The sequence below is a fragment of the Poecilia reticulata genome, linkage group LG11 (genome assembly GCF_000633615.1).
Source record: "Poecilia reticulata strain Guanapo linkage group LG11, Guppy_female_1.0+MT, whole genome shotgun sequence".
NCBI classification, from domain to species: Eukaryota; Metazoa; Chordata; class Actinopteri; order Cyprinodontiformes; family Poeciliidae; genus Poecilia; species Poecilia reticulata.
In genome coordinates, this window is record NC_024341.1 from 19,956,105 (window position 1) to 19,982,183 (window position 26,079).

General features: G+C 38.8%; 1 protein-coding gene across 1 annotated transcript in view; it reads right to left on the minus strand.

The window, feature by feature from the left end:
- Positions 1-26,079, minus strand: part of LOC103472660 (dolichyl-diphosphooligosaccharide--protein glycosyltransferase subunit STT3B) — a 102,078-nt gene that overhangs the window by 26,524 nt on the left and 49,475 nt on the right. The window contains exons 3-6 of the mRNA XM_008422421.2: positions 21,119-21,406; positions 11,942-12,007; positions 2,664-2,763; positions 435-533 (exon numbers count right to left, since the gene is read on the minus strand). Of these exons, the coding sequence (XP_008420643.1) occupies positions 435-533; positions 2,664-2,763; positions 11,942-12,007; positions 21,119-21,406 (553 nt within the window). The remainder of the gene's footprint in view (positions 1-434; positions 534-2,663; positions 2,764-11,941; positions 12,008-21,118; positions 21,407-26,079) is intronic.

A 26,079-nucleotide genomic window follows, 5' to 3' on the forward strand; every position in this document is an offset into this window, starting at 1 on the left:
CATATTGGTAACTGTGCTTTCAACACCTTTGACCAGTAGGACGCCTCTTTATGTAGAGATTTATTGATGCTGAGAGATTCAGAGAGTRATCTTTGAACTTTGCACTTTCTGAAGAGTCCAGGGTCCTGTCTTCTGCTCTCTTCAGCCAATTCCACAGGTTTTGTAAAGGATTTAGCTCTAGGCTGATACCTCCATGGAGGAAGGATGACTAAACATCTCCTTCATGGAGGAGGTTTTTGCAAGATCTCTACATACTCTCCATTATAAAACTCCATCCTTTTTGTTGGCATCAGCRATCATGTTAAAAACAATTATTTCTTTAATCTGCCATTTGTTTTCTCCCTCTATAAATGAACTCAAAGACATATCTCAGAAAATGCATTAAAAACAAAAGKCTAGACAACATCCCTGCTTCTAAAGAGGGAGGATCTTACCTGCAGCAGCCATGTGTTCGCTGGTCCTGATTGGCTGGAAGCCGACAAAAGGGACCTGCATTGACAGTACGAGCCCCACGATGTAAAAGGTGCTGTAGGCTGAGAAAAGACAAAATAAAGCAGAAGGAGAAACAGAGGGGACACCAGATAAGACATCCAACAATGAAAATAAATTACAGCATGAAAAAACCCATTACTGCACTCCAGTTCTGCGCCCACTAAGGGGGAAAATCAACCTCAATAGAGGTGTTTAAAGTCTATTGATTTTCACTGCCGTACCTCATAGGGAGTAAATACAAAATAGCTAATCTAATGTCATTTGCTGAGAAAATGGGAGTTGGCTCGGCACAGTGTGGCGGGGGGTGTGTGTGCCCGGCATGCACCCAGGGAGCCGGGAACGATGCGACTCCCGCCTTTTAGAGGCTTGGAGGGGGGAACYGATTCCCAGACACACCAGCTTAATTAAGATTTCATACTCTTCCTGAAGAGTGATGCTCGTTTTTGAAGTAGCTGTACCTGCCCTCCCGCAATCCCTTTTTCATACATATGCTATTGATTCAAGTCAGGAAAAAAAAAAAAAAAAGACAAATTGCCAGGGAACATAACCTACAAGCTGTTTAATTAAAGCAGGAGATTCTTTTGTGTAGGATCCTTATTTGAGATGGAGAGAGACACCTGCTTCTGAAAAAGGAGCTGTGTGATACAAAGCAGAAGTGGGGGGGGGGGGAGGTAAAGATCTGGAACTTAATATCGTTTCCATCTTAAAAATTTCAGTTCATCTCTGTTGCTCATTTGCCATCAAATGGGGTGCAAGGTCTCTGAATTATGCTCAAGCTGCAAATATCCGGGAGAAAAAGTCAGAAATAGGAAATTTTCCACCTCATCAAACATCATTTCACTTTTGAAGAGCTGTTTGAAGATAGAGTAAAGGTACGGCAAACCCTCTCACTGCAAATAGACCGTAATGTACTTCAAATCTCTCAAACACTATGCTTTGTGAGTACAACTATTAGTCTGTGCATGGATGATGCTCGACATCGTCTCATTTATCTTGACCATGAAAGGGGCCTGCTGTGAACTCATGCCTACTGCAAGCTGACAGCTCTGATGTGGAGAGACTGGAGGAGGGAGTTGGAGTTCTCTCAGCTCAGAGCTGCTGGGAGATGCAGCGCCTTGCAAAACTATTCACACCTCATGAGGGTTTTTTTATATATACAGTTCTGTCGCATAAGAATTGCAAAGTTTAATGTCTTTTGGGGGGGATTTTATGTGATAGAGCAACAAAGAAGGACATCACAATCAGTTTTATTTGTGGTTTTGGTTGTAAATAGTTTTTATTGATGTTTWATTTATCATTTTGGGTATTTAAAATATTTTCCAGTTTAATTAGCGTTTACAGAATGAACGTTTGTTGGTCTTTGAGAGGGTGAACTATGCCATTATTAATCAACGCAAAACAACATTATTGTTTATCGCAATGATTACTGGGGCGATTTATTGTCCCGCTAATTTTATCGAGATATGCCTAGTTACCAATCACAGGAAATATCACTCCTGTAATTTTTACTCCTCGTGTCCAACTTGTCAGTACAACAGGGGTCCGTGTCTTGGCCGGTTATCACTGCCTCTGTCTTCTAATTTCCAGACGCTGGACTGAACTGGGATCTTTGAGACGTTGACTCGCAACCCAAACCTGCTCGTTTTAGATTTTTATTTGTTAAARTGCTAARACTATCTATTCTTTTCCTTCATCTTAACAGTTTTATGCGTGACTTTGTGTTTGTCTTGCATAAAAAAAATATTAAGAGTGAGAAMATGTGGAAAAGTTGAGATGGTATGAATGCTGTAAATGGAASTGGGATGCTAGGTGCTGATTTGCGCAAAAGAAGTGAAGAGGGTCAGGTAGCAGGTGGCTGTTTTTACTGTGAAGAGGCGTGTGGGTGTGTGGATGTCTGCCATGYCGATGATGAAACRCCTGGGGTTGTCGGTAATGACTACAGACGTGACTGGGCCCTGAAGCCTGTTGTGGGGGTCAAATGCTGGGGGTCAACAGTGTTTGGAAACACCTGTGGATCTGCTGTTTATTACACACATTTCTGTCCCACATGGAAAGCCTCTGAAAACATGTCTCCATCTCACACACACCATTTGTGAGGGCGTTTTACATACGAGGTCAGACAGACAAATATACATTTTAGTTTAATTGCTTGTGCTTTGTGTGAACYTTACCGATGTAGACTCTTCTGCTGTAGCGTTGCATCAGCAGCAGTGCAAACACATGCAGAGGAATCAGGTTGATAATAAACACGTAACCTCCCCATGCCGACACCTACAAGAAACAGAAAAACATTTAAATGTCAGTAAGCAAACAGAAAGCTAAGATAATTAGTGTCTCTTGTTTATTTMTCACATTTAATCAGAGACAAAGCTYTATAAGCAGATTTACATAAATAAGCAACGCTAACAAGACAGCAACAAGAAGTTTGCTGAGCTGAGACAAAGTCGTACTGCAAGGAAACTCTTGGTTTCAAAAAATATGTAGTTTGCAATYAATAGGTTGTCACAAAAAAACTCAAAMAGTTGATTTTCAAATAAAAAATTATAAAAAATGTATTTCTCCTCAGAAAGAAGTTGACARACCAGTGATGCACACAGACATCAGCAGATTTCCAGCTCGAGTTGTGACCGGAAAGATGGACGCTGAAATTTATATATATTTTTTTCTGATTAGTGAATGCCCTGTGGTGTGGATGCTGTTACTGAGTGAGGAAGACTCTGCAGTTTCCAGAATATTTGTTAGATTTAAAATAAAAGAAAGAAGAAAAAATGGGGATAAAAAATAGGAAATTATGTTCTATGAAACAATAGGGTGTGAGAACAAGAGAGAGCAAGGCTTTCAGCTGACAACAGGAAGTTTGACTGCATTCCCAATCCTGTTCAGTCGTATTCCTTTCAACTTTCAATYTTTTTCTTTTATGGAACTTGTTGGATTTGGATATGTTGGCTGACTTTGGGAAATCTCAGAGTAGAGGTTTGGCTCCATATCAAGGAAACGGATGCAACAAAATGGAAAAAGSTTTAAAGAAAAAAAAAGAGAAAGGAATCGATTTTTGTGGCCGCTATCTGTTTCCACCTATTGAACTACAGCACTAACTTGTAAAACCATAACATGAATTTTTTGTTTGTTTTTTTTTGTTTGCAGCTGACTCCAAAGAAAAGTCTACATAAAAGAACTTTCATGTTGGCAGCAGATCCTTGTGGCTTTGCAGAGCCAGAAAATGAAATCCACATTGAAGCCTTCTGTCTGAAAAATTGTCTAAAAAGACAYAAAACTGCAGCTTTTTGCACATGAAGTAAATCTCACCATCTCAACCTCATATGGCCTTTTCTAGTGTCTTCTTACTCAAACTGAATAATTTAAAAGAAAAAAGGGGCTTTTCTTGTTCAAACAAGTCTGGCTGGAGACATCCAGYCTGAATAACAAAGGCCTAATGACTCACCAATTATCCAAAATATTAAAATTCTCCAAGTTTACCTCGACCTTAGTTCCTCAGATTAAACATAAAAGAATCTGGTTTTCCAGATTTATTAATTCTGTCACAACTACAAGCTGCGTTATTTTCTTTCAGTCTAGAAACATCMAAATACTATTTCAAAACGGGCCCAAGAAGACTCAAAATAACAATTAAGCAGCAAACTAAAATTTAGATAATCAGTTAAAWTTCCTAAATGTAGAAAATAACTTATTTTTCACAAAAAAAAACTGCTAATAGTCCCTCAGAGCCCAAGAGACCACTTCCAAATACCAACTCCCACATCAAAACTCCCACAGCAGACACCAAAACTGCATCTTTAYTGGGCACAAACACACAGCCATAAACACCAACTAAAATAGAATCTGTAAAAAAAAACTAAGCGATAACACTTTACATGTCAGATGTAAAATCTCTGATGCACCAGTAAACTTAATACGCTCCACTAAAAGACGACCAAAGCTGTTGTTGAGGTCTGCTAGGCAGCAGAGCGTCTGATGTGTGGGCCATAAAAAAAAGCTCCACTAAAACAACTTTTTAATCATCTGTGTGTCTCAACGGCAAAGGGCAAATAAACTGACAGGAGATTGAGTTGTAATTACAGAAAAATAAAAGAATACAGATAAAACAAGAGCGGAATATGCGAGAAAACAAAACCTGAAAAGGTGATTACATTAATGCAAATTGTTTGATCCTTCTTTTCCTCACAGCAGCTTGTTAAATACAGCCCTTTTGCTCCAGCAAAGGAAGATAAAACAAGTGTTCATGATTTCATATTCACAGGAGAAACAAGCAAGTTTTATTACAGAAAGCTGGAGATCCTCGTGCAATATTAAGGCAGAAAATTAAAAACGAATCTAAATAAGCTTCTTGCTGGCGCAATTATCTTTTGGCAGTCACTCGCATCTGTTGTCTCAAATGGTGACAACCAATTAGAAGCCTGCGAACCAGAACTTGAACGAACAACAAAGATGACTTCAATTTAACACTCGTTTTCAGTGTTGACACAGGAACAGCTCATCAAGACTATCTGGGAACTGACGAAAACACTGCAGACACGGCGAGGGGCGACCCGCAACATCTTGCAGTGTTAATTTTTTAATGAACTGTCGAGTCAGGCAAAACGAAGCCGCACAGCAGGATTAAGAGGAAGTCAGAGTTTCGAAATTTCTTCTGAACATCACGCCAAAACAGTCTGAGCGGCTCGTAATAGATGACCAACAACAGAGAGCGGTGCTTTCAAGCAAGGCAGAGAAAATGCAAAGCCGCAGAAAGAAAAGGTGGAAAATTTGCCCTTGAAGTTCAATTAATTCAGAGAAGTTTCTAATCCTAAAGTAAATCTGATGGAGACGGAGGAAGTTCAAACAATCTCTTCCATCGATCATAATGGGAAAGGATCATATTCCCGACTCCAACGTCTCTCCGCCCGGCTTTCTAATCCTACGGCCAGACGGAGATTTATAGAGGTGCGGCAAAAGCAAACGAGGTGGATTAGCAGTGCTGGCCAACAACTTCCCTGATATAGAGCTGCTAGCATCCGATCACTGCCATAGATCTGTCATAGATCTTCAGATGTCTTTCAAGACTGACTGCTTCCTATCGGCTCTTTAAAGATACTTGGATGATACTAATTACATTGCTTAACTGGCCCTTCTTATAAATAATCTTTAATTAAATTGAACAAATCTGTTTAAGTAGCCTGCTGAGAGTTCTAGTGCATTGTAGAAGTATTTGTCCAGTTGAAGATTTCTGCATTTTTTTGTCACATTGAAACATTTTTGAATCAAACAAACTTAGAGAAAGATTATCCGAATAAACACAAATTGCAGTTTTCAAATTAGTTAAAATAAAGGGTATCCATCCCCCCTGTTAAATTACCTGCAATTTAACATTTATAGTACAGCCGAGTTCAGACTTGGAGAAAAATCCTCAACAGTGGTGTAAAAGTCTTATTGCCAATTATTAAAAACAATTCAGTTATTAAGTTTGGTTATTGTCTGCAATTACTTTTTCAAATAAGGCAAAATTACTTGGGGCTGCTGAAGACCAGACTAGTTTGGTTATAGCACCAGTTAAGGTTAGCGTTAGCAATAGCCCTAATTTACATTTTATTTTACGCAGAAAATGCAATCATGTTAATTTCAAGCTATTTACATTTTTTTGTTACAGATATTGATTTAATTTATACAACTTTAAATATTTCAAAGGATAAAAATTTTAAATCTGCAGCTGTGGCCATCCGGATGTTACTTGAGATTTAATGGTCTTGATCACAAATCATATGGAAGGTTACAGGACCATTTTTCCTGCAGATGGGCTGCTTTTCCAAGTATTTGTAGGAGCTAGGGTCGGAAAATTTGCTAAAAATTAGAGGCTGATGAGAATCTCATTAGATCTGCACGTGTCTAGCTATGAACTAGAGCACTAAAACATATTTTGACCTGATAATGGCTGTCAATAAATAATGTATGAAGGAAGTTGTGCAAACACTAATGTGATTACAAGGCCAGGCAACAAATGTGCGTGATTATCTTTCATGAGAATCTGTTTAGTAGCTTCAGGAACATTTCTTCCTTAGATGAAAGTGTGCATATAAAAACATAAAGACTTAAGATATTCACGTTTTGACAAAATTCATGAAAATGTTTATCTTGTTCGTTTATCATATGCAATTCTTAAGAAAGATGTGTCCACATTGGGGTAACATTCACATTAAAATGCTTCGAGTGTCTGCTCAGTCAAACTAAAGAATGCAATTTGAGTCTAAGTGAACACAGCATGGCACTTATTCCACATTACAGGACCATGGGAAGTCGAGGGACGCCTCTCCTCCTCTCGCTGTGGGTCACACGGACAAATTATGGTTCAGCCAACCGTTTTCTAAAGCTAGACTGCAACAGCAGAGGGCAGGAATCTTAAAAAGCTTGGAACAGTCTTACAGCCGTTATCGCTCTCTGCACTTCAAGCTGGGCTTATCTGATGACCACAGAGGTTCTTTGAAGAGGATTTAAAGAGYGCACCATGCAACAGGCCAAGGGTTTCCTCTCTGAGGTTTCAGATGCATTTATGTGTACGAAGCTTCACACGCAAACTATTCTTATTTTCAAAAAACATGTTCTTTTCAGTTTGCCATGCCTTGCAAAAGTATTTGCGGCTTATAAACCTGTTTCATATTTTGTCATGTGTTAACCACAAACTAGTGAACAAGTGAGGTGGAAGGAGTATGATTTATAGTTTTTCAATTTATTTTCCAACAGAAATCTCTGAAGATGCACATTTGCAACCGGCCCACTGAGTCCGTCTTTGTAACTGTGGTTCTTTCGTGATGCGTCTCAACCAGCATCCAACAAATTGTCTTCAGGTCTGGACCTTGACTAGGCCAATCTAGCAAATATGTAATGTATTGTAGCTCTGGTTGTATGTTTAGGATCATTGTCCTAATGGGAGCTAATGTGTGTTTAGCTCAATCAATCTTCCCATTGAGTAACTACTTTACTAGTCCATGGGAAAGGAAAAAAAAAGTCCCACTTCATGATGCTGCCATTACCATGTTTTACAGTGGGGGTGTTGTGTTCAGGGTTAAATCCAGACAAAAWAGATCAACTTTCATTTCCTCTGAGCTAAATCAACCTTTTTCTCCCGTTTGCTGCATTCCCTTCATTCCTTGAGACAAGGAATGAAGGGAATGAAAAACCAAGCCTCAGGATTTTTTTTTTTCCCCCAACCATGGATTTCTTGTTGACATTCATTGATAAAATGTCACTTTTGTTGAGTATTATGTAGGAAATTAGTTGTAAAGATTTGTACTTGGGAAATATTGGTGTAAAAAAGGCCAAATACAAATGCAACCTTCACTTTCAAGTTAATTATTCAGGTATGCTCTGTTATCACAAACCCTCAGTCAGTCGTGGCAGATGATCAGTCACACCGGGTCAGGTTCTGCTGGAGGGTTCCATCTGTTAAAGGAGAGGACTCCTCCTCTCCACCGTTTCCTCAGAAGACTTTTTAAACAAGTGGCACAATAAACTTGACAGCATTCTTTCATAATGATTGAATTGGAATAAAATTGGGTATGAATCTACACATTAATGTGCGTAAATTATATATTTTTTTTCTTGTGATGTTTGTTAAAATTTTTTATATAAATATACCAAATTCACTTATTTGCAAAAACATTTGAATGCTCATCACTTTTCTGCCATGTTACAATTATTTGGCAACCGTTTTCCATATGCAGCAGGTATGAGTACTGCACAGACCAGTGGAGGGCAGTATATAATGAAGGATGAAGGTGGAGTTGGTCAGAACCGGACAGATATCGCCATCTCTAAAGTCTTGCTATCAGTTTAATGTTTCAGTCCAGGCAAGCTGCTTCCCTTAAAGCAGCCACTGTGAGAACCCGGTTTTCAGAGCATTTAATCAGCATTTGATTGAGCTAAAGAGCTTTTGACAGGCGCTGACATTACAGGTTAGTCTATTAGAAGATGCTGAAGGGTTTAGGGAATTGGAATTTTTTTAATCAGCTTTGCCCTTTGGTTCCAACCTCAGAAGATGATCTGCAGCCTCCAGCGACGGTCTGAACTTTCCTGGCCATCAGTCCATCAAACTGCTCAGATTCATGTTTTAATCCCAACCACCGCCGCCATTTCTCCTTCAAATAATCCAAAGTCGGAACAATAAAATATCTCTCCCGTTTCGTTTTGGCATCTCCTTAATGAGTGTCACGTTTAGTTAAGCCACGCTGGGAAATATAACCTTGGCTTTATCCTGATTAAATACCATCTTAAAAGAATATCTACGGTGATTCCAGCACTTTGTCTGGAAGGTCAGACAGTCGGTGGTTGCATAGCAAACGATGCTGGAGTTATTGACAGAGATGTCCAAACCTGGTTTATTATTCTTTGAGGTGGACTCGTCTAGAGAGGAACATCTGATCTCTTTGGATAAGGAGGAAGGTGTGGGCGTACAAAAAAGATCATAACAAGAAGACAGACTAAATGTTTTCACAGCTACTGACGAGGACAATAAAGTCGGCTCTTATCTTTTTGTATTCTTTCCATCTTTGTCCTTTTTTTTTATCTCTTTGCACCTCTCTATACACCATTATGTCCCCTCGGCGTTTTGTCTGCCGTTCTATTCATCTCTCCACCAATCCCCCCTCCGTAATCTCTCGGCTCTTGAGTCCCCCGCTGCAGTGTGATCGATGAAGCTGGATTTCGGTAATCTGCTGGATTTGACATCTGTCTCGCTGCTGGCCAAATAGCTTTAGTTTTGAATGAAGACGACGCTGGAGATTTTCATAGGCGCCAATGCAAACAATCTGTCGCTGAGGCACAGTGCCTGAACTGTCTTTTTTATCTCGTCTCTCATCAACCCCCTGATGGGATTCTGTCTGAATTGATAAATAATGCAGGGAAGCAGTGGCTAAACGTACTAACAATTGTCGCAGATTTCCATGAAGTTGCAGAAGAGAAGGAAAATACTTCCTCTGTTTAGTCAGTGTGAGAAGGAGGTTGTTGGGAGGTAGCAGAGAATAGAGGCTCTGAAAATAATCCCCTCTCACACAAACATAACATTCCAGCATTTGGCCTTTACTTGGTTCCTTAAAATAAGATTGTCCAAAGACAGGCCCCAGGGCTAAAGGAGCCCTTGGGAAAATTGTGTACTCCCCAATCGTAGTTCAAAAATGGTACAAAATTGGCCCTCCAGCAAATGGAGCTGATGCATATGGAACTTTTTGCAGTTTTTTATTTTATTTATTTATTTTAGGAAGACATTTTAATATATCCCTTCTTAAATGGGAAGTGTTCGGTACAGCACAGTACGTTTCCTTTCTGGCTTTTATTTAAATTTTACAGCAAGAAGGGTAACAAATAGCCAGCAACTATTCTCATAAAACAGACTTTGTTCAGAATAGTCTAAAAATAATAATAAGATAATATTTTTTGGATCTATTAGAACCCCGTTATTGATTAAGGTTGAAGACCACAATCTCCAACAAATGGCTGAGGTCTAAAAATGTTTAGAACTGCATAATTATACAGTTCAAACAAATATAGTAAGTATACATTTACACACACAATGGAAACTGTTTTGGCACTTGCACAGAAGCCAACATCGAAGCTAACATTGCCGCTGCTGTATTGGCTGCTTGAAAAACAAAGTGTCAAGTATTCCTCCCAGGTATTTTAGGTTTCCAAGAAGCATTTTTCTTGAATATTATAGAACACTTTACCAAAAAAAAAGAATAAAAAACCTGAATACACACAAGTTTGTGAAYAAACTGGAGAAATGTTCCAGAGAAAAATTCAGAAAACTGAGCTGCAAATTGGTAATATACAATGACTTTTTTTCTATCTACAAAAATAGAACTACTTTGTTCCATTAAAATATTGCACATTTAGTTTATTGTTGAGTATGCATGAAGAATCATAAACCAACTGTGTTGCAGTGATTAAACCGATTAAATTTATTGGTACTTTTTTGCATGACTTTTTTAAGGCTGTGTTTCAATCATTTTCTGGGTACTGAATTTCTGCAATAGATCCTTCAAAACCAAAATGCAGAAGGTTTTGCAGTAGCAAAAAATATCATTCAACCTTCAGTGACCTGATGACACCATAGAACAACAAGAAGCACTCAGCTCCAGCTTTCCATCAAAAACCACTTCCTTCACTGTTGCTCAGTGTCAGAACATTATGTTGCTGAAGAAATAAAAATCTTTGCTGGATCAGCCATATATAATAATTAATGAGAGAAACGTGTCATGAAACAGACTCTGCAAAGATTAAACTCAACAGCTAAAAGCCACAACTTGACAACGGTTCAAAGAGAAAGCTTAAGTGACATTAGATGACAGCTGACTTATTGATTTTTTGAATTTATTAGAATCTGATGTTTATATCAACGTATTAACAACGTCAGACGGGTCAAATTGAGTACTGAGAGCATCTAGTCTGACTCTTCTGTCTGTGATATGATCAATAGACGAATCAGAGGCGGTGTAGCCCCTCTGGTATAAAAAGTCAGACATGAACAGCTCAGCTGTAAATGCACAGAAAGGTCTGCTAAAGAGCTCACTGACAGAACCGACTGGACTGATTCAGAATGTCTGAGCTGCTGCTGCAGAAGATGACATTAAAGAGGAAGTTTCTGTGAATGACATGCTGTAAATTGGATTCTGCCTTTTAGACAAGAATCTTTTGTTGAAAAATGGATGAGAGTAAAAATCATCTGTATAAAAACGCTCCTGGTTGCAGTAAGRAAAGCAGAGCTGGCCGACGACCCGAGTTTGCGTCAAGAATTATGTTGAAGGAGGCAAACATTTGGGTCCCAGGGTTCCTCTGAATGGGTGATTAGATCGAAACACTTCCTCAAACAAATCCTGAGAGCATGAAAACTTGAAGCTTCAGATCAGATAAGCACAACATAAACGTCCATTTATGGAAATCTTAGTTTATAATAAAAATATATGACAGTCAGATCTTTTACTGACTTTGTTAGTAAAAAAATCTACTTTTACTAACAAATTATAAATTACAAAGTACGTTTTTTTTTTCTCCTCAAAGGACCTCAGGGACGTGAGTGTGTACTCAGCATGAACTTTATAGTGGGGTTGACAAGGATTTGGTTTATGTAGATAAAGAAACCAGTCGATGAATTGAAACTACAAAAACTGAGTGATTGGGATTGTTATTTTTGTCATTTTTGTCATCTATGCTGGTTTCAAGAGTTTTCAACAGTTTCAATAGTTTTTAATAAAGCTGCAATTGTGAAAATATTTTTTTGAAATTAATATTTACAGTTTGGTGGTATTATTGCAACATTTTGTGTGACAATGAGCAAATTTTAATTTTACACCAGTAATTGTCCAGATAGAAGTACGATGACAGTCATAGTGACTTTAAATACTTTTCTATCACTTTTATCCTTATTACAACTAAGGCAACAAAATGCAAATGCATTAACTCTTACCATGTAGAAGTAGGAAAGACAACAGCCAATAGTCCAAAACACTGAGCCAGTCTTCACAGATTTCACCTGAAAAGAGGAACAGAAAGGTAATTTAATGTTCTCCAATGAAAGGGTTCATACACAGTTTTACATGTTTAATTTCTAAACCAGCTCAAAGACTACAAACAGTAAAGAGTAAAAGACACATATGACCTCATGAATGGACAATGAACGAACGAATGACAAGGCAGACAGACAAATGGACACACAGGTAAATAAATAGTTCTCTGGATTGAAAGCAATCTGTCCAGCAATCCAGCTGATGAACAAACCAAAAGATGGATGAATTGATAGACCGAATATACAGTCTGATAGATGGATGGAATGATGGATGATTGACTAATAAATGGACATAAAGATGTGGTAGAAACTGTTGGAAAAACAGGTGTTTAACTAATGGGTGGATAGTAAATGGACTGGAGACCAGAGAACCCAACAGCGCTTCACACTACACTCATTCTTTCACCCATTTGCACACACATTCACACACTGACGGTGGTGAGCTACTGGATAGTAGCTACACCTGTTCTGGGCTGCCATGCACCGGCACCAACAGGGCAACCGGCCAACACCAGAAGGCATGTGAAGTGTCTTGCCCTTAGAGGATTGCACTGGTAACCCACCGATAGCGGGACAAGCTCCTGCAAGGCTATATTTACAGTGGAAATCCTGAGACTACCAGTAGATCAGACTTCTTCTGCTTACTTAATTTCTCCTATTAGATGATATTTTCAAGCCATAAACCTAATCACATGTAGTATAGTAGAGCGTGCCAACTTAAACCCTTCATTAATCTCTCTTGATCATGAACATAAACATCAGAGTTTTCTGTTGCAGAATATTGTGTTAAACATAGCCTGAAACAAGGTTCACACACCGACATGGGAGCCGATATGACCCACAGACCTGGTTAATAATTAAAAACACTGTTAAAGGTACATCCATACAGTCAGACAATACAAGTCATATTTCAGAGTGACCAGTTAAATGGGTGATATGTGTTGTCAAGATGCTTGATTGCAGTCAGCAAGGTTTATTTATTTAAAGAAAAAAAAAGGAATCAGTTTCCTGGACAAAGGTAGTCTCCGTCCACAAATACCACGACACACACCTCTGGATCAATAAGCTACAAACGGCAGCGATGCTTTATATAGCTGGAGCAGGTCAGAATATCCCGACACCCAAAGGAACAGGTCAGAAGACAATAGTCTGATTTCTTGCCAACAAGGAAGTTGTTTGTAGGAGGAAATCAGAAGATTTCAGAGCTGCATAGCTTTATGTGGGTTGACATGACGACACAGTTAAAGTCCCGGTTAAGTGAAAGATTTTTTTTTCTCTCATTGGAAGATTGACATAAATGGTGCAAAAAAAATTTACTGAACAACAATTTCAATCCCGTCAGGATTCCTTTTTTTTTTTCTTCCATTTAACTTCGACATTCCCCATTATTTGATCAATTTGACAGTTCTAGTTAAATGAGTTGATTTGTTCTTCCATGTTGTAATTGGCCTGTTCAACTATTCTTTAATCTATTGTGTCTGTGAATTAATCAGGGTATTTATCAATTTATCTTATTATCAATGCATCTTTAATATATTTAATATTATCCATTGATTCCAGATTTTGGCAGTAATTTATTATAGAATATATTCTTTCCTCCTGGTAAAAGCCAAATGTGTGTGTGAAGAAAACACTGAACGGGTCTATGTGCCATGCTGTAGGAAGAACTGTATTTAGGTCACTTCAGAACCGCGACCATGAGTGATGTGCGCTTTCAGAACCGACTGATAACCAATTCTGGCTGTTTAAAATCTGCCCCGCCACCCCCTGTTTACCTTTGGGCATATTCTGCTGTCAGGCTGTGACTGTTAAATCCCCTGCCCTACTTCATGTTCAAGCTTTCCGTTTTTACACCAACACACACACAAAAAAACATTTTAAAATTCAGTCAAGCCTGTTTTTTTTTTTTCGTCTCACAGTAACTCCCATCAATCTAATTTGGTCCCATTGTGGAGGGAATGCTTTACTAGGGAACGCTGCCCATTACAAAGAATGCAGGTCTGATTTGAACAATAAATTAGCAGCTTTTTGCTGCTCATCAGRATCATCTAGAGCAGGGGTGTCAAACTCCAGTCCTCGAGGGCCGGTGTCCTGCAACTTTTAGAAGTGCCTCTGCTGCACCACACCTGAATAGAATAATTAGGTCATTAGCAAGGCTGTGGAGAACTGAGGAGGTAATTAAGCCATTTGATTCAGGTGTTTTGTACCTGTGGCACATCTAAAAACTGCAGGACAGCGGCCCTTCAGGACTGGAGTTTGACACCCCTGATCTAGAGTGAGATCCCGATATCTTCACCCACATAAAACAAAACAATCAGGTTTTAAAGGTAAAACATAAACGAGATCCAACATGAATGACTGACATGTTGTGATCAAGTTACATCTTAATCTCCACTCTGAAGGAGAACTAAGTTCAACGTAATTCCAAATTATTTGCAGATTAATTAGTATGTTTTTTGTGGAGCATATCTAATATGTAAAACAAAACGCAGCTTAGGAAACTGAAACTATACATTTTGAAAATAAAAACGGAAGCAAAGGTGTAACCAAAATTAGTGCCAATCAGTTTAGTAGACAAAACTGCTGAAGACAACTAAACTTTCCCCATAAATGTTTCTATTTGAAGTATTCACTGCTTTGAAAAGCAGAGATGCTACACATTTTTCATGTGAAAACTGTTTCCTGAACCTAAAAATCAGATGTTCTCATTTCTTTTTGGTCTTTTTTGTAATTTTAAAAGATTTTTAATAAAGAACCAAAAAGAAGGAGTTAGAGTTGGGTAGCTTAAATGGGCTTTAATCAGATCTGTAAAGATTATCCAGACTTCTCCAGATTTCACAGGAACACTTCAAGAGTGACATCAATAACCACAGAGGATAACAAGAGCCACTGAACAATCTGCAGTTTTTCCTCAACATCATCCAAACTAGTGAAGCTGAGCCGCATCCAGCCTGGTGTTCAACTTGTGGCCAACCCCCCCCCCCCCCCCCCCCCCCCCGAATCCCTCAGGGCTGCTGCCTTTGTTTAGCCACACAAGTCTCTCAGTGTGGTACCAGACCAGCTAATTAAATATGAGCCAAGAGAAAGAGCAGAATTACTAGTCCAACAATACAGCCATGGTGCGCAGGGTTAAAGAAATGGAGGGACGCTGTGCAACTGTGTGCTGGGCGACTGTTGTTCTTATGCAGACGAATGGAGCAACTCTCCTCTGTGTGAGTGGATTCAATTATAGATTATGGGAGAATGTGTGTGAGTGTGTGTTTGGGGGGGKGGGGGGGGGGTAAACACAGAGATCAAGAGAATAGAGTTGAATGGGTTTTTTAGTGGTTAAAATGAAAGAGTTGGATAATGAAGATTGGGTTGAGACCAGAGAGAACAACGCTGTTTATGAAATGCTAAGAAGAGGACAAARTGGAAGAAATTAATGAGCAATAAGATGATACAGGAAAAGAAGGTAAGCAAGGAATAACCAGGAAGAGGAGGAGGAGACGCCGCTCGATAAAGAGAGACAAAGGACGACAAAGACAATTAACGCAAGACAATCTTGGAGAAGGATGGAGGGAAGGACAAGAAAACCACAAAGACAAATGTGGGTAAATGAGACTGATAATGGGAAGCAGTGGTGCATGGCCAGGATGATTGTTTTTCAGGGCCCTCGCTAAATTGAAGGGAAGATGTGAATGGGCGTACGATGAGTGCAGCGAGATTCTTCTTGATGGTGCTGCCCTGCTCATGACATGCCACCTTAAAGAGGAGGTAAAGGCTGCCGCGTGAAACACCTGCCTCGCTTCGAGATGTATTGTCCCACCACGCCAGACGACAAAAGGSCGTTATGATGACGCAGAAACAAACACGTGTCCTCTACAACCTCATAGACACGCGTGATGAGGGGAGAAACGGTCATGGCAGATGTTTTATAGGCGTCGCTGGAGGTTAGTGAAGGCAGATCTACCTGACACTTTCTATTATTTGAAAGAGTTTCCAGCGATTTTGAGAAAATACTAAACGCATAACTCCACTTCATAAGACAATGGATGGATTCTGTCACGAAGCAGCTTAAAGAGTCGGAACAAAGCTGCAGCTAACCTCTTCCAAAATTCAATCAACTGCAGCCCTCTGCTGAGTTTTCTGCCGACTCTGCAGTCTGCGCGGCTTCATTCATCTCAACTAAACTCCTTTTCTGTTTTTTCCGTTTCCTTACCTTTCCTTTTCAATCTCAGTTTTCAAGACAAATAGCTCGTATACCTATAGAGCTTTGCAAAATTGTTTATACCTCTTGAATTTTTTTCTTCCTAATTATGCGCTACCAACACAAAGTAGTTCATACTGGTGAAGTGGCTGGGAAAGAAAACATGGTTTTCAAAATATTTTAACTTRAATCTGAGCATTTCTTTGAATTTCTCTTTGATCTCTTACTAAAAGCAGTACAACGAGTTGACTTCAGAATTCACCTAATTAATAAACATTGCATTTTCCTAGTAGTACTGACCACTCAAGCCACTTTAGAGTCAAAATCATCCAATAGCACACTCATTCATAAGCCGATATAATACACATGGTAAAATATAAACAAGTTAAAGGGCTACGACTGCTTTTGCATAGCTGTGTATTTTTTCCATTTCATCATTGCATGTAAGCTGCCAGCTTTCTGTCAACCATTTGATGCATTGCTTTCCTTTTCTTTGTTTTTAAATGCATGCTCCTTTCCATTTTAACACTCGTGTYAGTAACATTTTSTGTCTTTGAAAGCTTTTTAAATTCAGAATAGGCTCTGTGTCAGTTTAAGTAGGACAACAGCGGAACAATAAAGTCCTTTGTATGGAAGAATGCAGCATTTATATCCCTTGTCCTTCAACCTGGAATGATTTCCCAAATGTTGACTGCTTCTTTTTTTTTTTTAAGAAGTCACCACTGCAGCAAGGCGCTTTTCAAAGGTTTGGCTCCCTTCCAGCAGCTGTAAAGAAAGCTGGTGAGATACTCATTAAGGACACTATGCTTAATGTCAATCAGCCTGAGCCAACATGGCCCAAGCTTCACCCAACCAGGTGTTTGTTGAATAAACTCGGCACACCACAGAGGAATGAAGTCTAGAACTAAGACGAGACTGTCTATTAACTGTTCGTTCAGTTGGAAGAATCAATGTTTACACGGAGGTTCTTACTCTGCACAAGTTTTTCTTCCCAATAATTTAAAACCACGTAGCAAAAATAARTTCAGACGGCCAGCTCTTCTTGTAAACATTTTGCAGTGGTCTTTCTGGTTTCTATTGCTTTCTTAAAGTCAGTAAAAGCKTGTTCAATGTTGCTGCTTTTGGGCAAATAAACCACAAATACATTTATCAAGGTGCTGCGTTTGCTTTCACAGAATGCAGATGGGATTGCAGAACCAAAGAGCATGTGGCTCAACACCACTGACGCCATCACATTCACACATCTCTGGCATTTCAGCTTTAGTTGAAAACTGACTGATCTCTGTAAAACCATCCTCAAACAGCAACACTTCTTACTTTTAAATACAAAAAAATGTTGGATGTCATCCTAAACATGTGATCTGGATCTTATCCTACTGAACATTTCCCACCTCAGTGAGGCCCGGCTCGCTTTGCACCTGTAGGCTGTGCTACTTCTGCATTTGGTTTCTCACACTTCTGCAATCCTGTTTTACCCCCATTACAGCTCAGTGATATTGTGTTATGTGCAATCTGCAAACAATAAGTCAATATCCCCTGAAATTAACATTCTCACGACAGAGGTGCAACACGAGAAGAGAAGACTTTCAGCAGATAATATAGCAAAGTTGATCCGATTCATATTTGAGCTTTTAACCTGCAAAAGCTGAATTTGAAAACGTTACTAAGATGGACTACAAGATGAACCTGCAAAAATTGTCTGACCAACTTCCTGTTTTACATCCACGTACAAGAGCCAACAGAGAACATCATATACTTTATGATCGTATTTGATAAAACATGCAGAGTAGACTGCAAGAGGATCTGGTTTTAAAAGAGCGGAACTATCGATGTGGTTACGCTGCTGAGTCAGAGCCCAAACACAGAGGCTTTTATCAGGGGGATGGAAACTTAGAAACAAGCTCCAAGAGCTGGACGACAAACTGTAGCTCAGCATCAGAAATGACACAAAGTAGAAAAAAAACAAAAGAAAACTAAACAAAAAAACAAGCCACAAAGTTGTTTCAAAAAGAAACGAGGTACAACCTTGAAACCGCATGCAGTTTTGTGCTTAAAGGGACAGGACCAACCATGGGTATCTGGATGAGTTTCTACACATATTATGGAAGCCTTCCAGACTTTTCCAAATTCTCGGTTCTTTTGTATTAATATTTTAAAGTAAACCTAAAGTTTACTTTTGATTTCGGCAATTATTACTTTAGTGGGAAGGCATTTAATATGGAACAGGAGGAAACTGAAACTGGACACAAAGGAGAAAGGAACAGAGGACAGAAATAAAAAAGATGGAATGACAAAGGAAAGAAGCAAAGACATAAGGAAGAGAAGAAAGAAAGTACACACAAAGGGAAGGAAGTACGACCCCAAGAACAAGAAAGAACAAAGGACATGAAAGTTAGAAAACAAGAAGAAAGGAAAGGATACTGAAAATCCAGAAGTAGAATTACAGACTTCCAGACTGCGTTGGAACCATGAATGCAGCAGCTCCTGTCTGACCTGATTGGTGTTCATACTGCAACAGGAGTGAATAAGACCCTCCACCTGGATGAAAGCCTCCACTTTGCTGCGTGTTTTTACACCAACACAGATTAATATCGATGCTTAAAAGGCAAAATAAAATTGGACAAATAGCCTCTGATCTTCCATTAAAAATTGAAACTCGCCTCTGGCATATTTAACAAAAGCTCGTTTTCATTTTGTTAACTCAACTCAGCTTGAATGGGAATAATCAGGACTGCAGCTACTAATCAGGCTTTTCCAACGCTGGAGGCCAGAGCTATTCAGTTTAAGAGATGCATAAAGAAAATTAGCATCTGGATACATTCAGACATTTAAATAACAAACATGGGATTTATATGAAACATTTCATCACATGAAAACAAAATCTGACTTGATTATTCACAGACCTAAACACAATGAAAAGAACAGTCTGAAACGATGCTCACACACTCACAGGTCTTGTTGCTGTATCAAGCCAAGATCTCATTTTAGGTCATGCATGTTTTCATCTCAATTCAGATTTTAAATATCTACACCATCTCCCCTGCTTGACAACATGCATTGACCTTTGTAGAGAACTTTCCTTGTAAAGGAAGTGGTTGAGGATTAAAGAGAACATCAGCCATGATTAGGCTTACAGCCACACGGTGGGAATAAATGTCAAAAGGATATATTGAGGTTTCCTGAATACGGTATACTCCAGTTCATGTTTCAGTACTTTCTCAGATTCAAAATTTGGAATTTTTCTGACCAAGTTTTACAACATTGGAGACATTTAAGTTTACAATTATTATGCTTTTGAATAGTTGTGGGCTTGTCTGTGGGTAGTAGCACTAGATTTAAAAGAGTCAATGATACTGATATATTTCAAATAAGGAAAAGTTTGGAAATTAAAACATGTTTTCTTTTCTCATATTTCCACAGATTTGGAAAAGCATAGAGTTCAATTTCATAGATATCCTCTTAAAATAATACTGTACAAGTACTTTTAACTCTGTTTTTTTCAGTGGCACAGCAGCTGGCTTATTATTAATAAATCTACAAAAATAAATTGGTATTTGGCTAAAATGTCTTGATTTTTCTTTGGTCTCACGCAGCGACTGTGCAGGGCTGGTAATTGGATCACAGTATTTTGACACGTCCGTATTATAACACTGTGGGCATGTGGAAGATTTGTTAATGGAATAATTTTCAGAGACTGAATGGGGAAAAAATATATAATTTCATAAATTTATTCAACATGATTTTAGGATAAGAAGTAGAAAACTTAGTTAATTCTCCTCCTGCGTTCATCTCGGGTTCAACAGCAGCAGAATCAACTATAAGTTTTTATAATTGGACTAAAAGTATAAACACTAGAAGGTTTTAGTCAAATCTGTACTAGTTACAAGTTTAAAAGCCTGGTTTATATGGCAACATTAAAGCATTATTTTATCTTATATACAGCTCTTTCATCCTTTTGATATTGCAAATAAACAGTCTCATTTTTCATATTAAAAGCAGAATGGTTTTTAAAGATAGAGCAGATTAATGTCTGTTCAGCAGAATTCAAAATTGATGAATAAAAAACATTAGAAAACTGAAGTGATGCAGAATGAATTAAAAACATCCATTAACAGCCAACAAGGTCAAGTTTACCATCAAGGAAGAGAGGCCTCCTGATCAAACTGTTTGCATAGCAATTTCACGCATGCATGTATGATGCGTACATATGAAGATATCTGCAGGGCTTTTGAGGCAGCTGCTGATGCAACTGAATGAGCGAACAAACTCTTTGAAAACTGTTTTTTAAGCGTTTTTCATCTTGAAAAGCTGCAGTGTGGTGTTTTGGTGCGGCTTCTGTAAACAACCGAGTTATATTTTAGCTGGAGGACAAAAAATAAAAATCTTGTCCGTGCAAATACTTTTTTCATAAAACATGAGTAATATTTTAATAACTAAGGATTAAAAAATATTACAAGGAGGAAACAGGTGAGCGAGGTGACATGTTTTGTTGGTGTCGGTGAAAATTGTGGATTAAAGAAAAAARAAAAAAAARGTTAATTGGAAACAGCGGCCAAATTCCACCATAACCAGGCTTGATTGTACTCTAAAAGGTCATCTTATTGTGAAGGTGTGTGAAAGTTTTTCTAGTGCAGTTTGGATTCTGTGAACCACATGGCCTGCAAAGATCGCCAGCTTTCTTTTCAAGGCTATGGATAAATAATTCAAGATGTGAAGCAAGCAAGATTTGAAAGTAGGGCCCCAATTCCTGGCTACATAAACTTCGTCTCTTAGAAAAAAGGASACTGCGACTTCAGACAGAGATGAGCAACGACAGAAAACATGACAAAACTATTACGTAAACACGCATAGAAAAATGTCACTTTTTCTCTAGCTTTCAGTCTACATACCCAAAGGTAGTAGGTGAACTGCAGCGCAAAGATGGCGATGCCTTCGTTGTCGAAGGAGCCCGCCACAGAGCGGGAGATGTAGCCCGGGACGATGGCGATGAAGCAGGCTGCCAGCAGCCCTGCGCCCTGGTTCCACAGCTCCCGCGTCAGCAGGAAGGTGGAGATGGCCGTCAGGCCGCTGAACACCGGAGCCAGGAACACACACACATCCCGGATGTGCACCGTTACGTGAAGCAGGTTGAGGATGTAGTGGATAAGGCCGGCAGTCACCATGAGCCCTGGGTAGACCTGAGGGCAGAGACACACACACAGAGATTAGTGACAACAACAAAAAAAACACGGCGGGTGAGTTCAAGCATTCACAAGACAATTTCACACAACACAAGTTTGCTGTATTATATTTTACAGTTTACCATAGAAATTATAAAACAACTGTCAAACCTATGCATAGTTTTTCGACTTTCCCATCTTAAAAAGTTGTTAGAGGTAGCGGTCCTTGATGTATGGCGCAGGGAATAAAACAAGGTGCAACAATCAGGCTTTTTGCACATAGCTTTCAATTTGGGTTTCCAGTTGAACAGAAGTGCACACGCCTCCATATTGCACATATGGACTGGATGTGGTGAGACGAGTAGGATCAATTTTGTTCTCCGGTTGAAGTTCAAGTCCTAAATGTAAATGGCAGATTTAGAAATAGCCGAGCATCCAGTTTCGTTATAATGGAAAAGACGTCAACTTTATGACACAATTTTATAATAGTTGCGGCAGAAAACATGACAATTTTTAAAACYGTTTTYACTGTGATGCACAAAGTGACCAGTAGAAACACAGATTGCGTTTCCTGCTCTWCACTCTGGCTAAACTRTATTATATTATGATATGCTCTAWACTTTATTGCTAAACTAATAAATCAAAATGTAAAAATTATTTCATGAGAGGGGAAGATGGATAAAATCTATTCTAGGATAAAAAATTATTTTTGCTTATCGATTTTAAAGCAATAAGGATTATCTAGTGCGTTTCACATTTTTATGTAAATACTGTGTTGCAATGAAATTGTGGCATTTTTAATTGAAGTTGCTCAAGCAGTCGATGACTATACTGCTTTTATGAGGAGGAAGAAAAAAAGAAAAAAAAGAAAAAAAACAGCAAATGAGCAGTTTGGAAGCTTTTTGCAAGTTCTGCAATTTTGTTTCTTCCGAAGGCAGCAGCTCTGGTCTTAAAACTCAAACTCTAAGTTGAACATAACAAGTTCACACCTGCAGATTGCTTTTATAATGACTTATAAAAATGCAAAAAGAAACCCAGTTTGTTTACAACTGTTAGGAGCTTCCAATGTGGTGAAAAAAGGCCATTGTTTCTAATAACTTTAATGCTCTAACAATATGTCTGTAGTAACAATTTTTTTTTTTTAGCAATGAGACCTTTTAAAAGGTTCAAATGCACAGTCCCACGTGTCGTCTTCACAAATTCAGTGTTGTKGAAAATCTTGTATTTGTTAGTTTCTAATTCTCTTAAGACTAAGTGYAGCAGAACAGCAGATCTAATGTGTTAATTTCCCACAGAGTCTCACTGATTCAGACAGGAAAAAAAATACTTCTGCTCTGTATTTGTTCAAAAACAGTCAGTAACTAATTAAACATAACATTTAAGATTAACTTTTAGTCATTTGTAAATTTGAAGCTTGGTGGGTGAGCTGAGAACAGTGTGCGGGCACAGCTGGGTGTTACAGTCTTTTAAATCCTCCACTTTCCCTGTAGGGCCATTAGCTCAGCTGATTTAAAAAGACCAAGTTGACAGCTGCAAACAGGCTTTGTATTAACTTTCTTCATTAATGCATGATTTGTGTATAACAGSTCTTTTGAAAAGCTGCAGCTCATAAATGCAAATAAAATTCAGAATAAACCAAACTATCTGGGGYGTTTTTAGAGGTGAGGGGAACAATTACAGTGAATATTTCAGCTTAAAATGAATCTTTCATCATCTTTATGGATTCGCTTTAGTCCAGATCAACCTTGCAGCAGAAGGATAATCTTGACAAACTAGTTTAAAAAGCGCTGAATAAAAAAAAAAGAAGAAAAAAAAGGCAGCGTTTCTTCAGCAGAATGTATGATTATTAGCTCCTCGTGCTGAAATCGAACTGCAGCCCGTGTAGGTGAGGCCTCGTGCCCCCGTCTCCTCCAACCATGAGAGACGATCCAATTAGAGCCTGTTGTAGTGTACTAGAGATGTCAGATGCAAAAAAGGTTATGCATAAATGTAAGTGATCTCTAATGTGTATTCAGTGTAGCCTCAGTCTATACTCTACTTCTCCTAATACACTTGTGTCTCTATGTTTCTAATTAGCCTACAAGATCCAAGCTTTGCCAGCCAATCTATTTCAATGAGAGCCGACTCTCTCTCTCTCTCGACTCAGAGGATTTGATTCTGTCTATTGGAACAAATTCCCATCATTCCCTGCATTAATCTTATAATTATTAGCTAGTTTGAACTCTGTTGTGACCTAGATGAGGGAAAACTGCTACTGTTTAAAATAGGGTTTAAAAAAAAAAGATCTAGTTTGGCTCAAATGTTTTGGTTTTCAAAATGAATATATGCTAAAAGTACAGAATTCTCATTATGAAATGTTGAAAACMTGACAAAAGCCCTCACAAAATATGTATTCCAATTGTCCTTGTGGAGACAAAGAGTGGGTTATCGGCTTGACAGCCCGCTGTTGTTACAGGCTGGCACATTAAAGAGGCTTTCCTTTCTTATTTGCAGCTCAGAAAGAAAGAGCAACTGACAGCCGTCCTCTGGGGAGAACAGGGTGGGCCGGGGAGAAAAGGGAATAAAAAGACAAGGCCAACTGGACTGGTCTTAGCCGAGACGCACCTTCACCGTCACATTAACCGGTATCAAGTCATCTGTCCTCCAACTGGCGCGAGCCGTCCCGAGTGCTTGGAGGATTAATGTTTTCATACACGATTAATGAGGGTTGTCGAGATCCACTATCTAACTTTGAATTGAAACACGGGAGAAAAGATGGAGAAAAGAACATTTTTAGGACGTATGAAAAGCTACAAAATAATGAAGAAGACGTGGATATTAAAGACGCACAGATCAGAAATCTGTGGCTCATTTTCTGATCTAAAGTTTTAACCTAATGATAAAAGCCAATTCATTATTTTCTTGAATTTTCTTCAATAACTACAAAATGTTTTTTTTCTAGCCTTCCTGTTGGTAGCAGTCATTAAGTATTTATGTGGTGAACAGAGGCAACCTCACACTCTATGTCCATGTACTTGCTTAGCTTTTCTATTTGGGACCTTCTCTGGCATATTTACYAACTTTCTGAAGACCGATGGGTCTTTTGAGGACCAAAGCCTCAAAAGAAGCTTTAAACAGGCGGCGGTGAATGCCGCTTGTTTAAAGTTAGGGGTTATGTTTAGAGGTATGGTGTGAATTAAGTTTTTGTTAAGGTCAGGATTATGAATATATATGTAATAGTTAGGGTAAGGCTAAGTGTTGAGAGGTTAGGTATAAAAGCAGCTACTGAAATGAACGGAAGACAATACAAAGTCTTAATATGAGCAGAAATACAAACGTGTTCATGTGTGAGCAGTGACGGTAAAACAGGTTTCACCATTTAAAAACTGTCTTATAATTGTCTACGCCATTTTAGGGTGAATTCACATCAGCTCTGTTTAAACCAGCTTAATCGAACCCAAGCTCCTTTGCTTAGAAAGTCCAGTTTGTTTTGGGAGGAGTAAATGCTTAATCAAACTGATGTAAACCAAAAAAGCGAACTCTGGTGGAGTTCATGCACATGTGAACACCAAATGGACCAGAGACGACTTTAAAAGTAGGAGGCAGATTACAGCACAGGGCATTCTGGGAAAATACAACCAAAACAAATGAGAGTCTAGTGTAAGTCAGCAGTTAGTGAGCAGTTGTAGGATACATGTTTTGCCTTTGGCCACTCCATTCTTGTTTACAGTTTGTGAATAAGGAAGTTGATCTCAATGTCTTCTTCAGAGGTTTTTGGTGCACACACATGCAAGAGGTTAAACCACTTGCTCAAAGGGTTTGATTCGATTCACAGAGCAGTGTGAAAGCAAACCATACCAGCTGAAGTCACAAATACGGCAATTTTGGTCCCCAATTTTGGTCAGTTCCGTAACTGAGATTACTGGATCATCAAGTTTGGAAACACTAAAACTAAAACTCTAGTCTCCGTTTTAATTCTCTTAAAAATTAAGATTACTGACCTCAACATTCTGAAAACCTTTCGAAACAAKATTGACACAAAGTGACATAAGTGACATAAGAGAAAGTTTGCTGTACTGCATTTAGCCTTCCTATTATCTGCTGAAAGTCTTCTCCCTTCCAGACATATCTTGATGAGTCATAGATGACAGCTTTTTAAAAAGCTTCTCAAATGATTCCTCTGAATTTATGCATTGACGCATAACATCAAGGTAACAGATATACATCAGGTGGCACCTGTGAGATGTTTCTCCAGAAACAGAACAGATTACTGGACATCGTTTCCAGTATTTTGGGGTCTGGACTGGTCCTGGACTCCTCCGGCCGGTGTGTTAATGATAAGGTGTGCCTGCCAGAGCACTTAGTGCCCTAGTCACTGAAGAGTTCTCCCTGATGCTTTCAGACACTTGAGTTCTGACTTTTTCTTTCGGTGTGACTCCCATTCTACCACAAACAAACATATTTATCATGAACGATAAATGACTCACTATTGCTGCCAATCTTAAGCAAACTGTGTATTTCTAAAGGTTACCTCATTATGAGGTCTCCACTGCATTTCTTAAAGGTATTAGACTAGAGGTCCATGATAAAAAGCAAGGTGCCAATAACTGGACATCTTACCTTGAAGCATTGGCAGGCCACCAGACCGTGCTGGTGTAGGCTGTTCATTAGAAAGTAAACCGACATTTTCTGCCACTGTGAGCTGCCCTTTA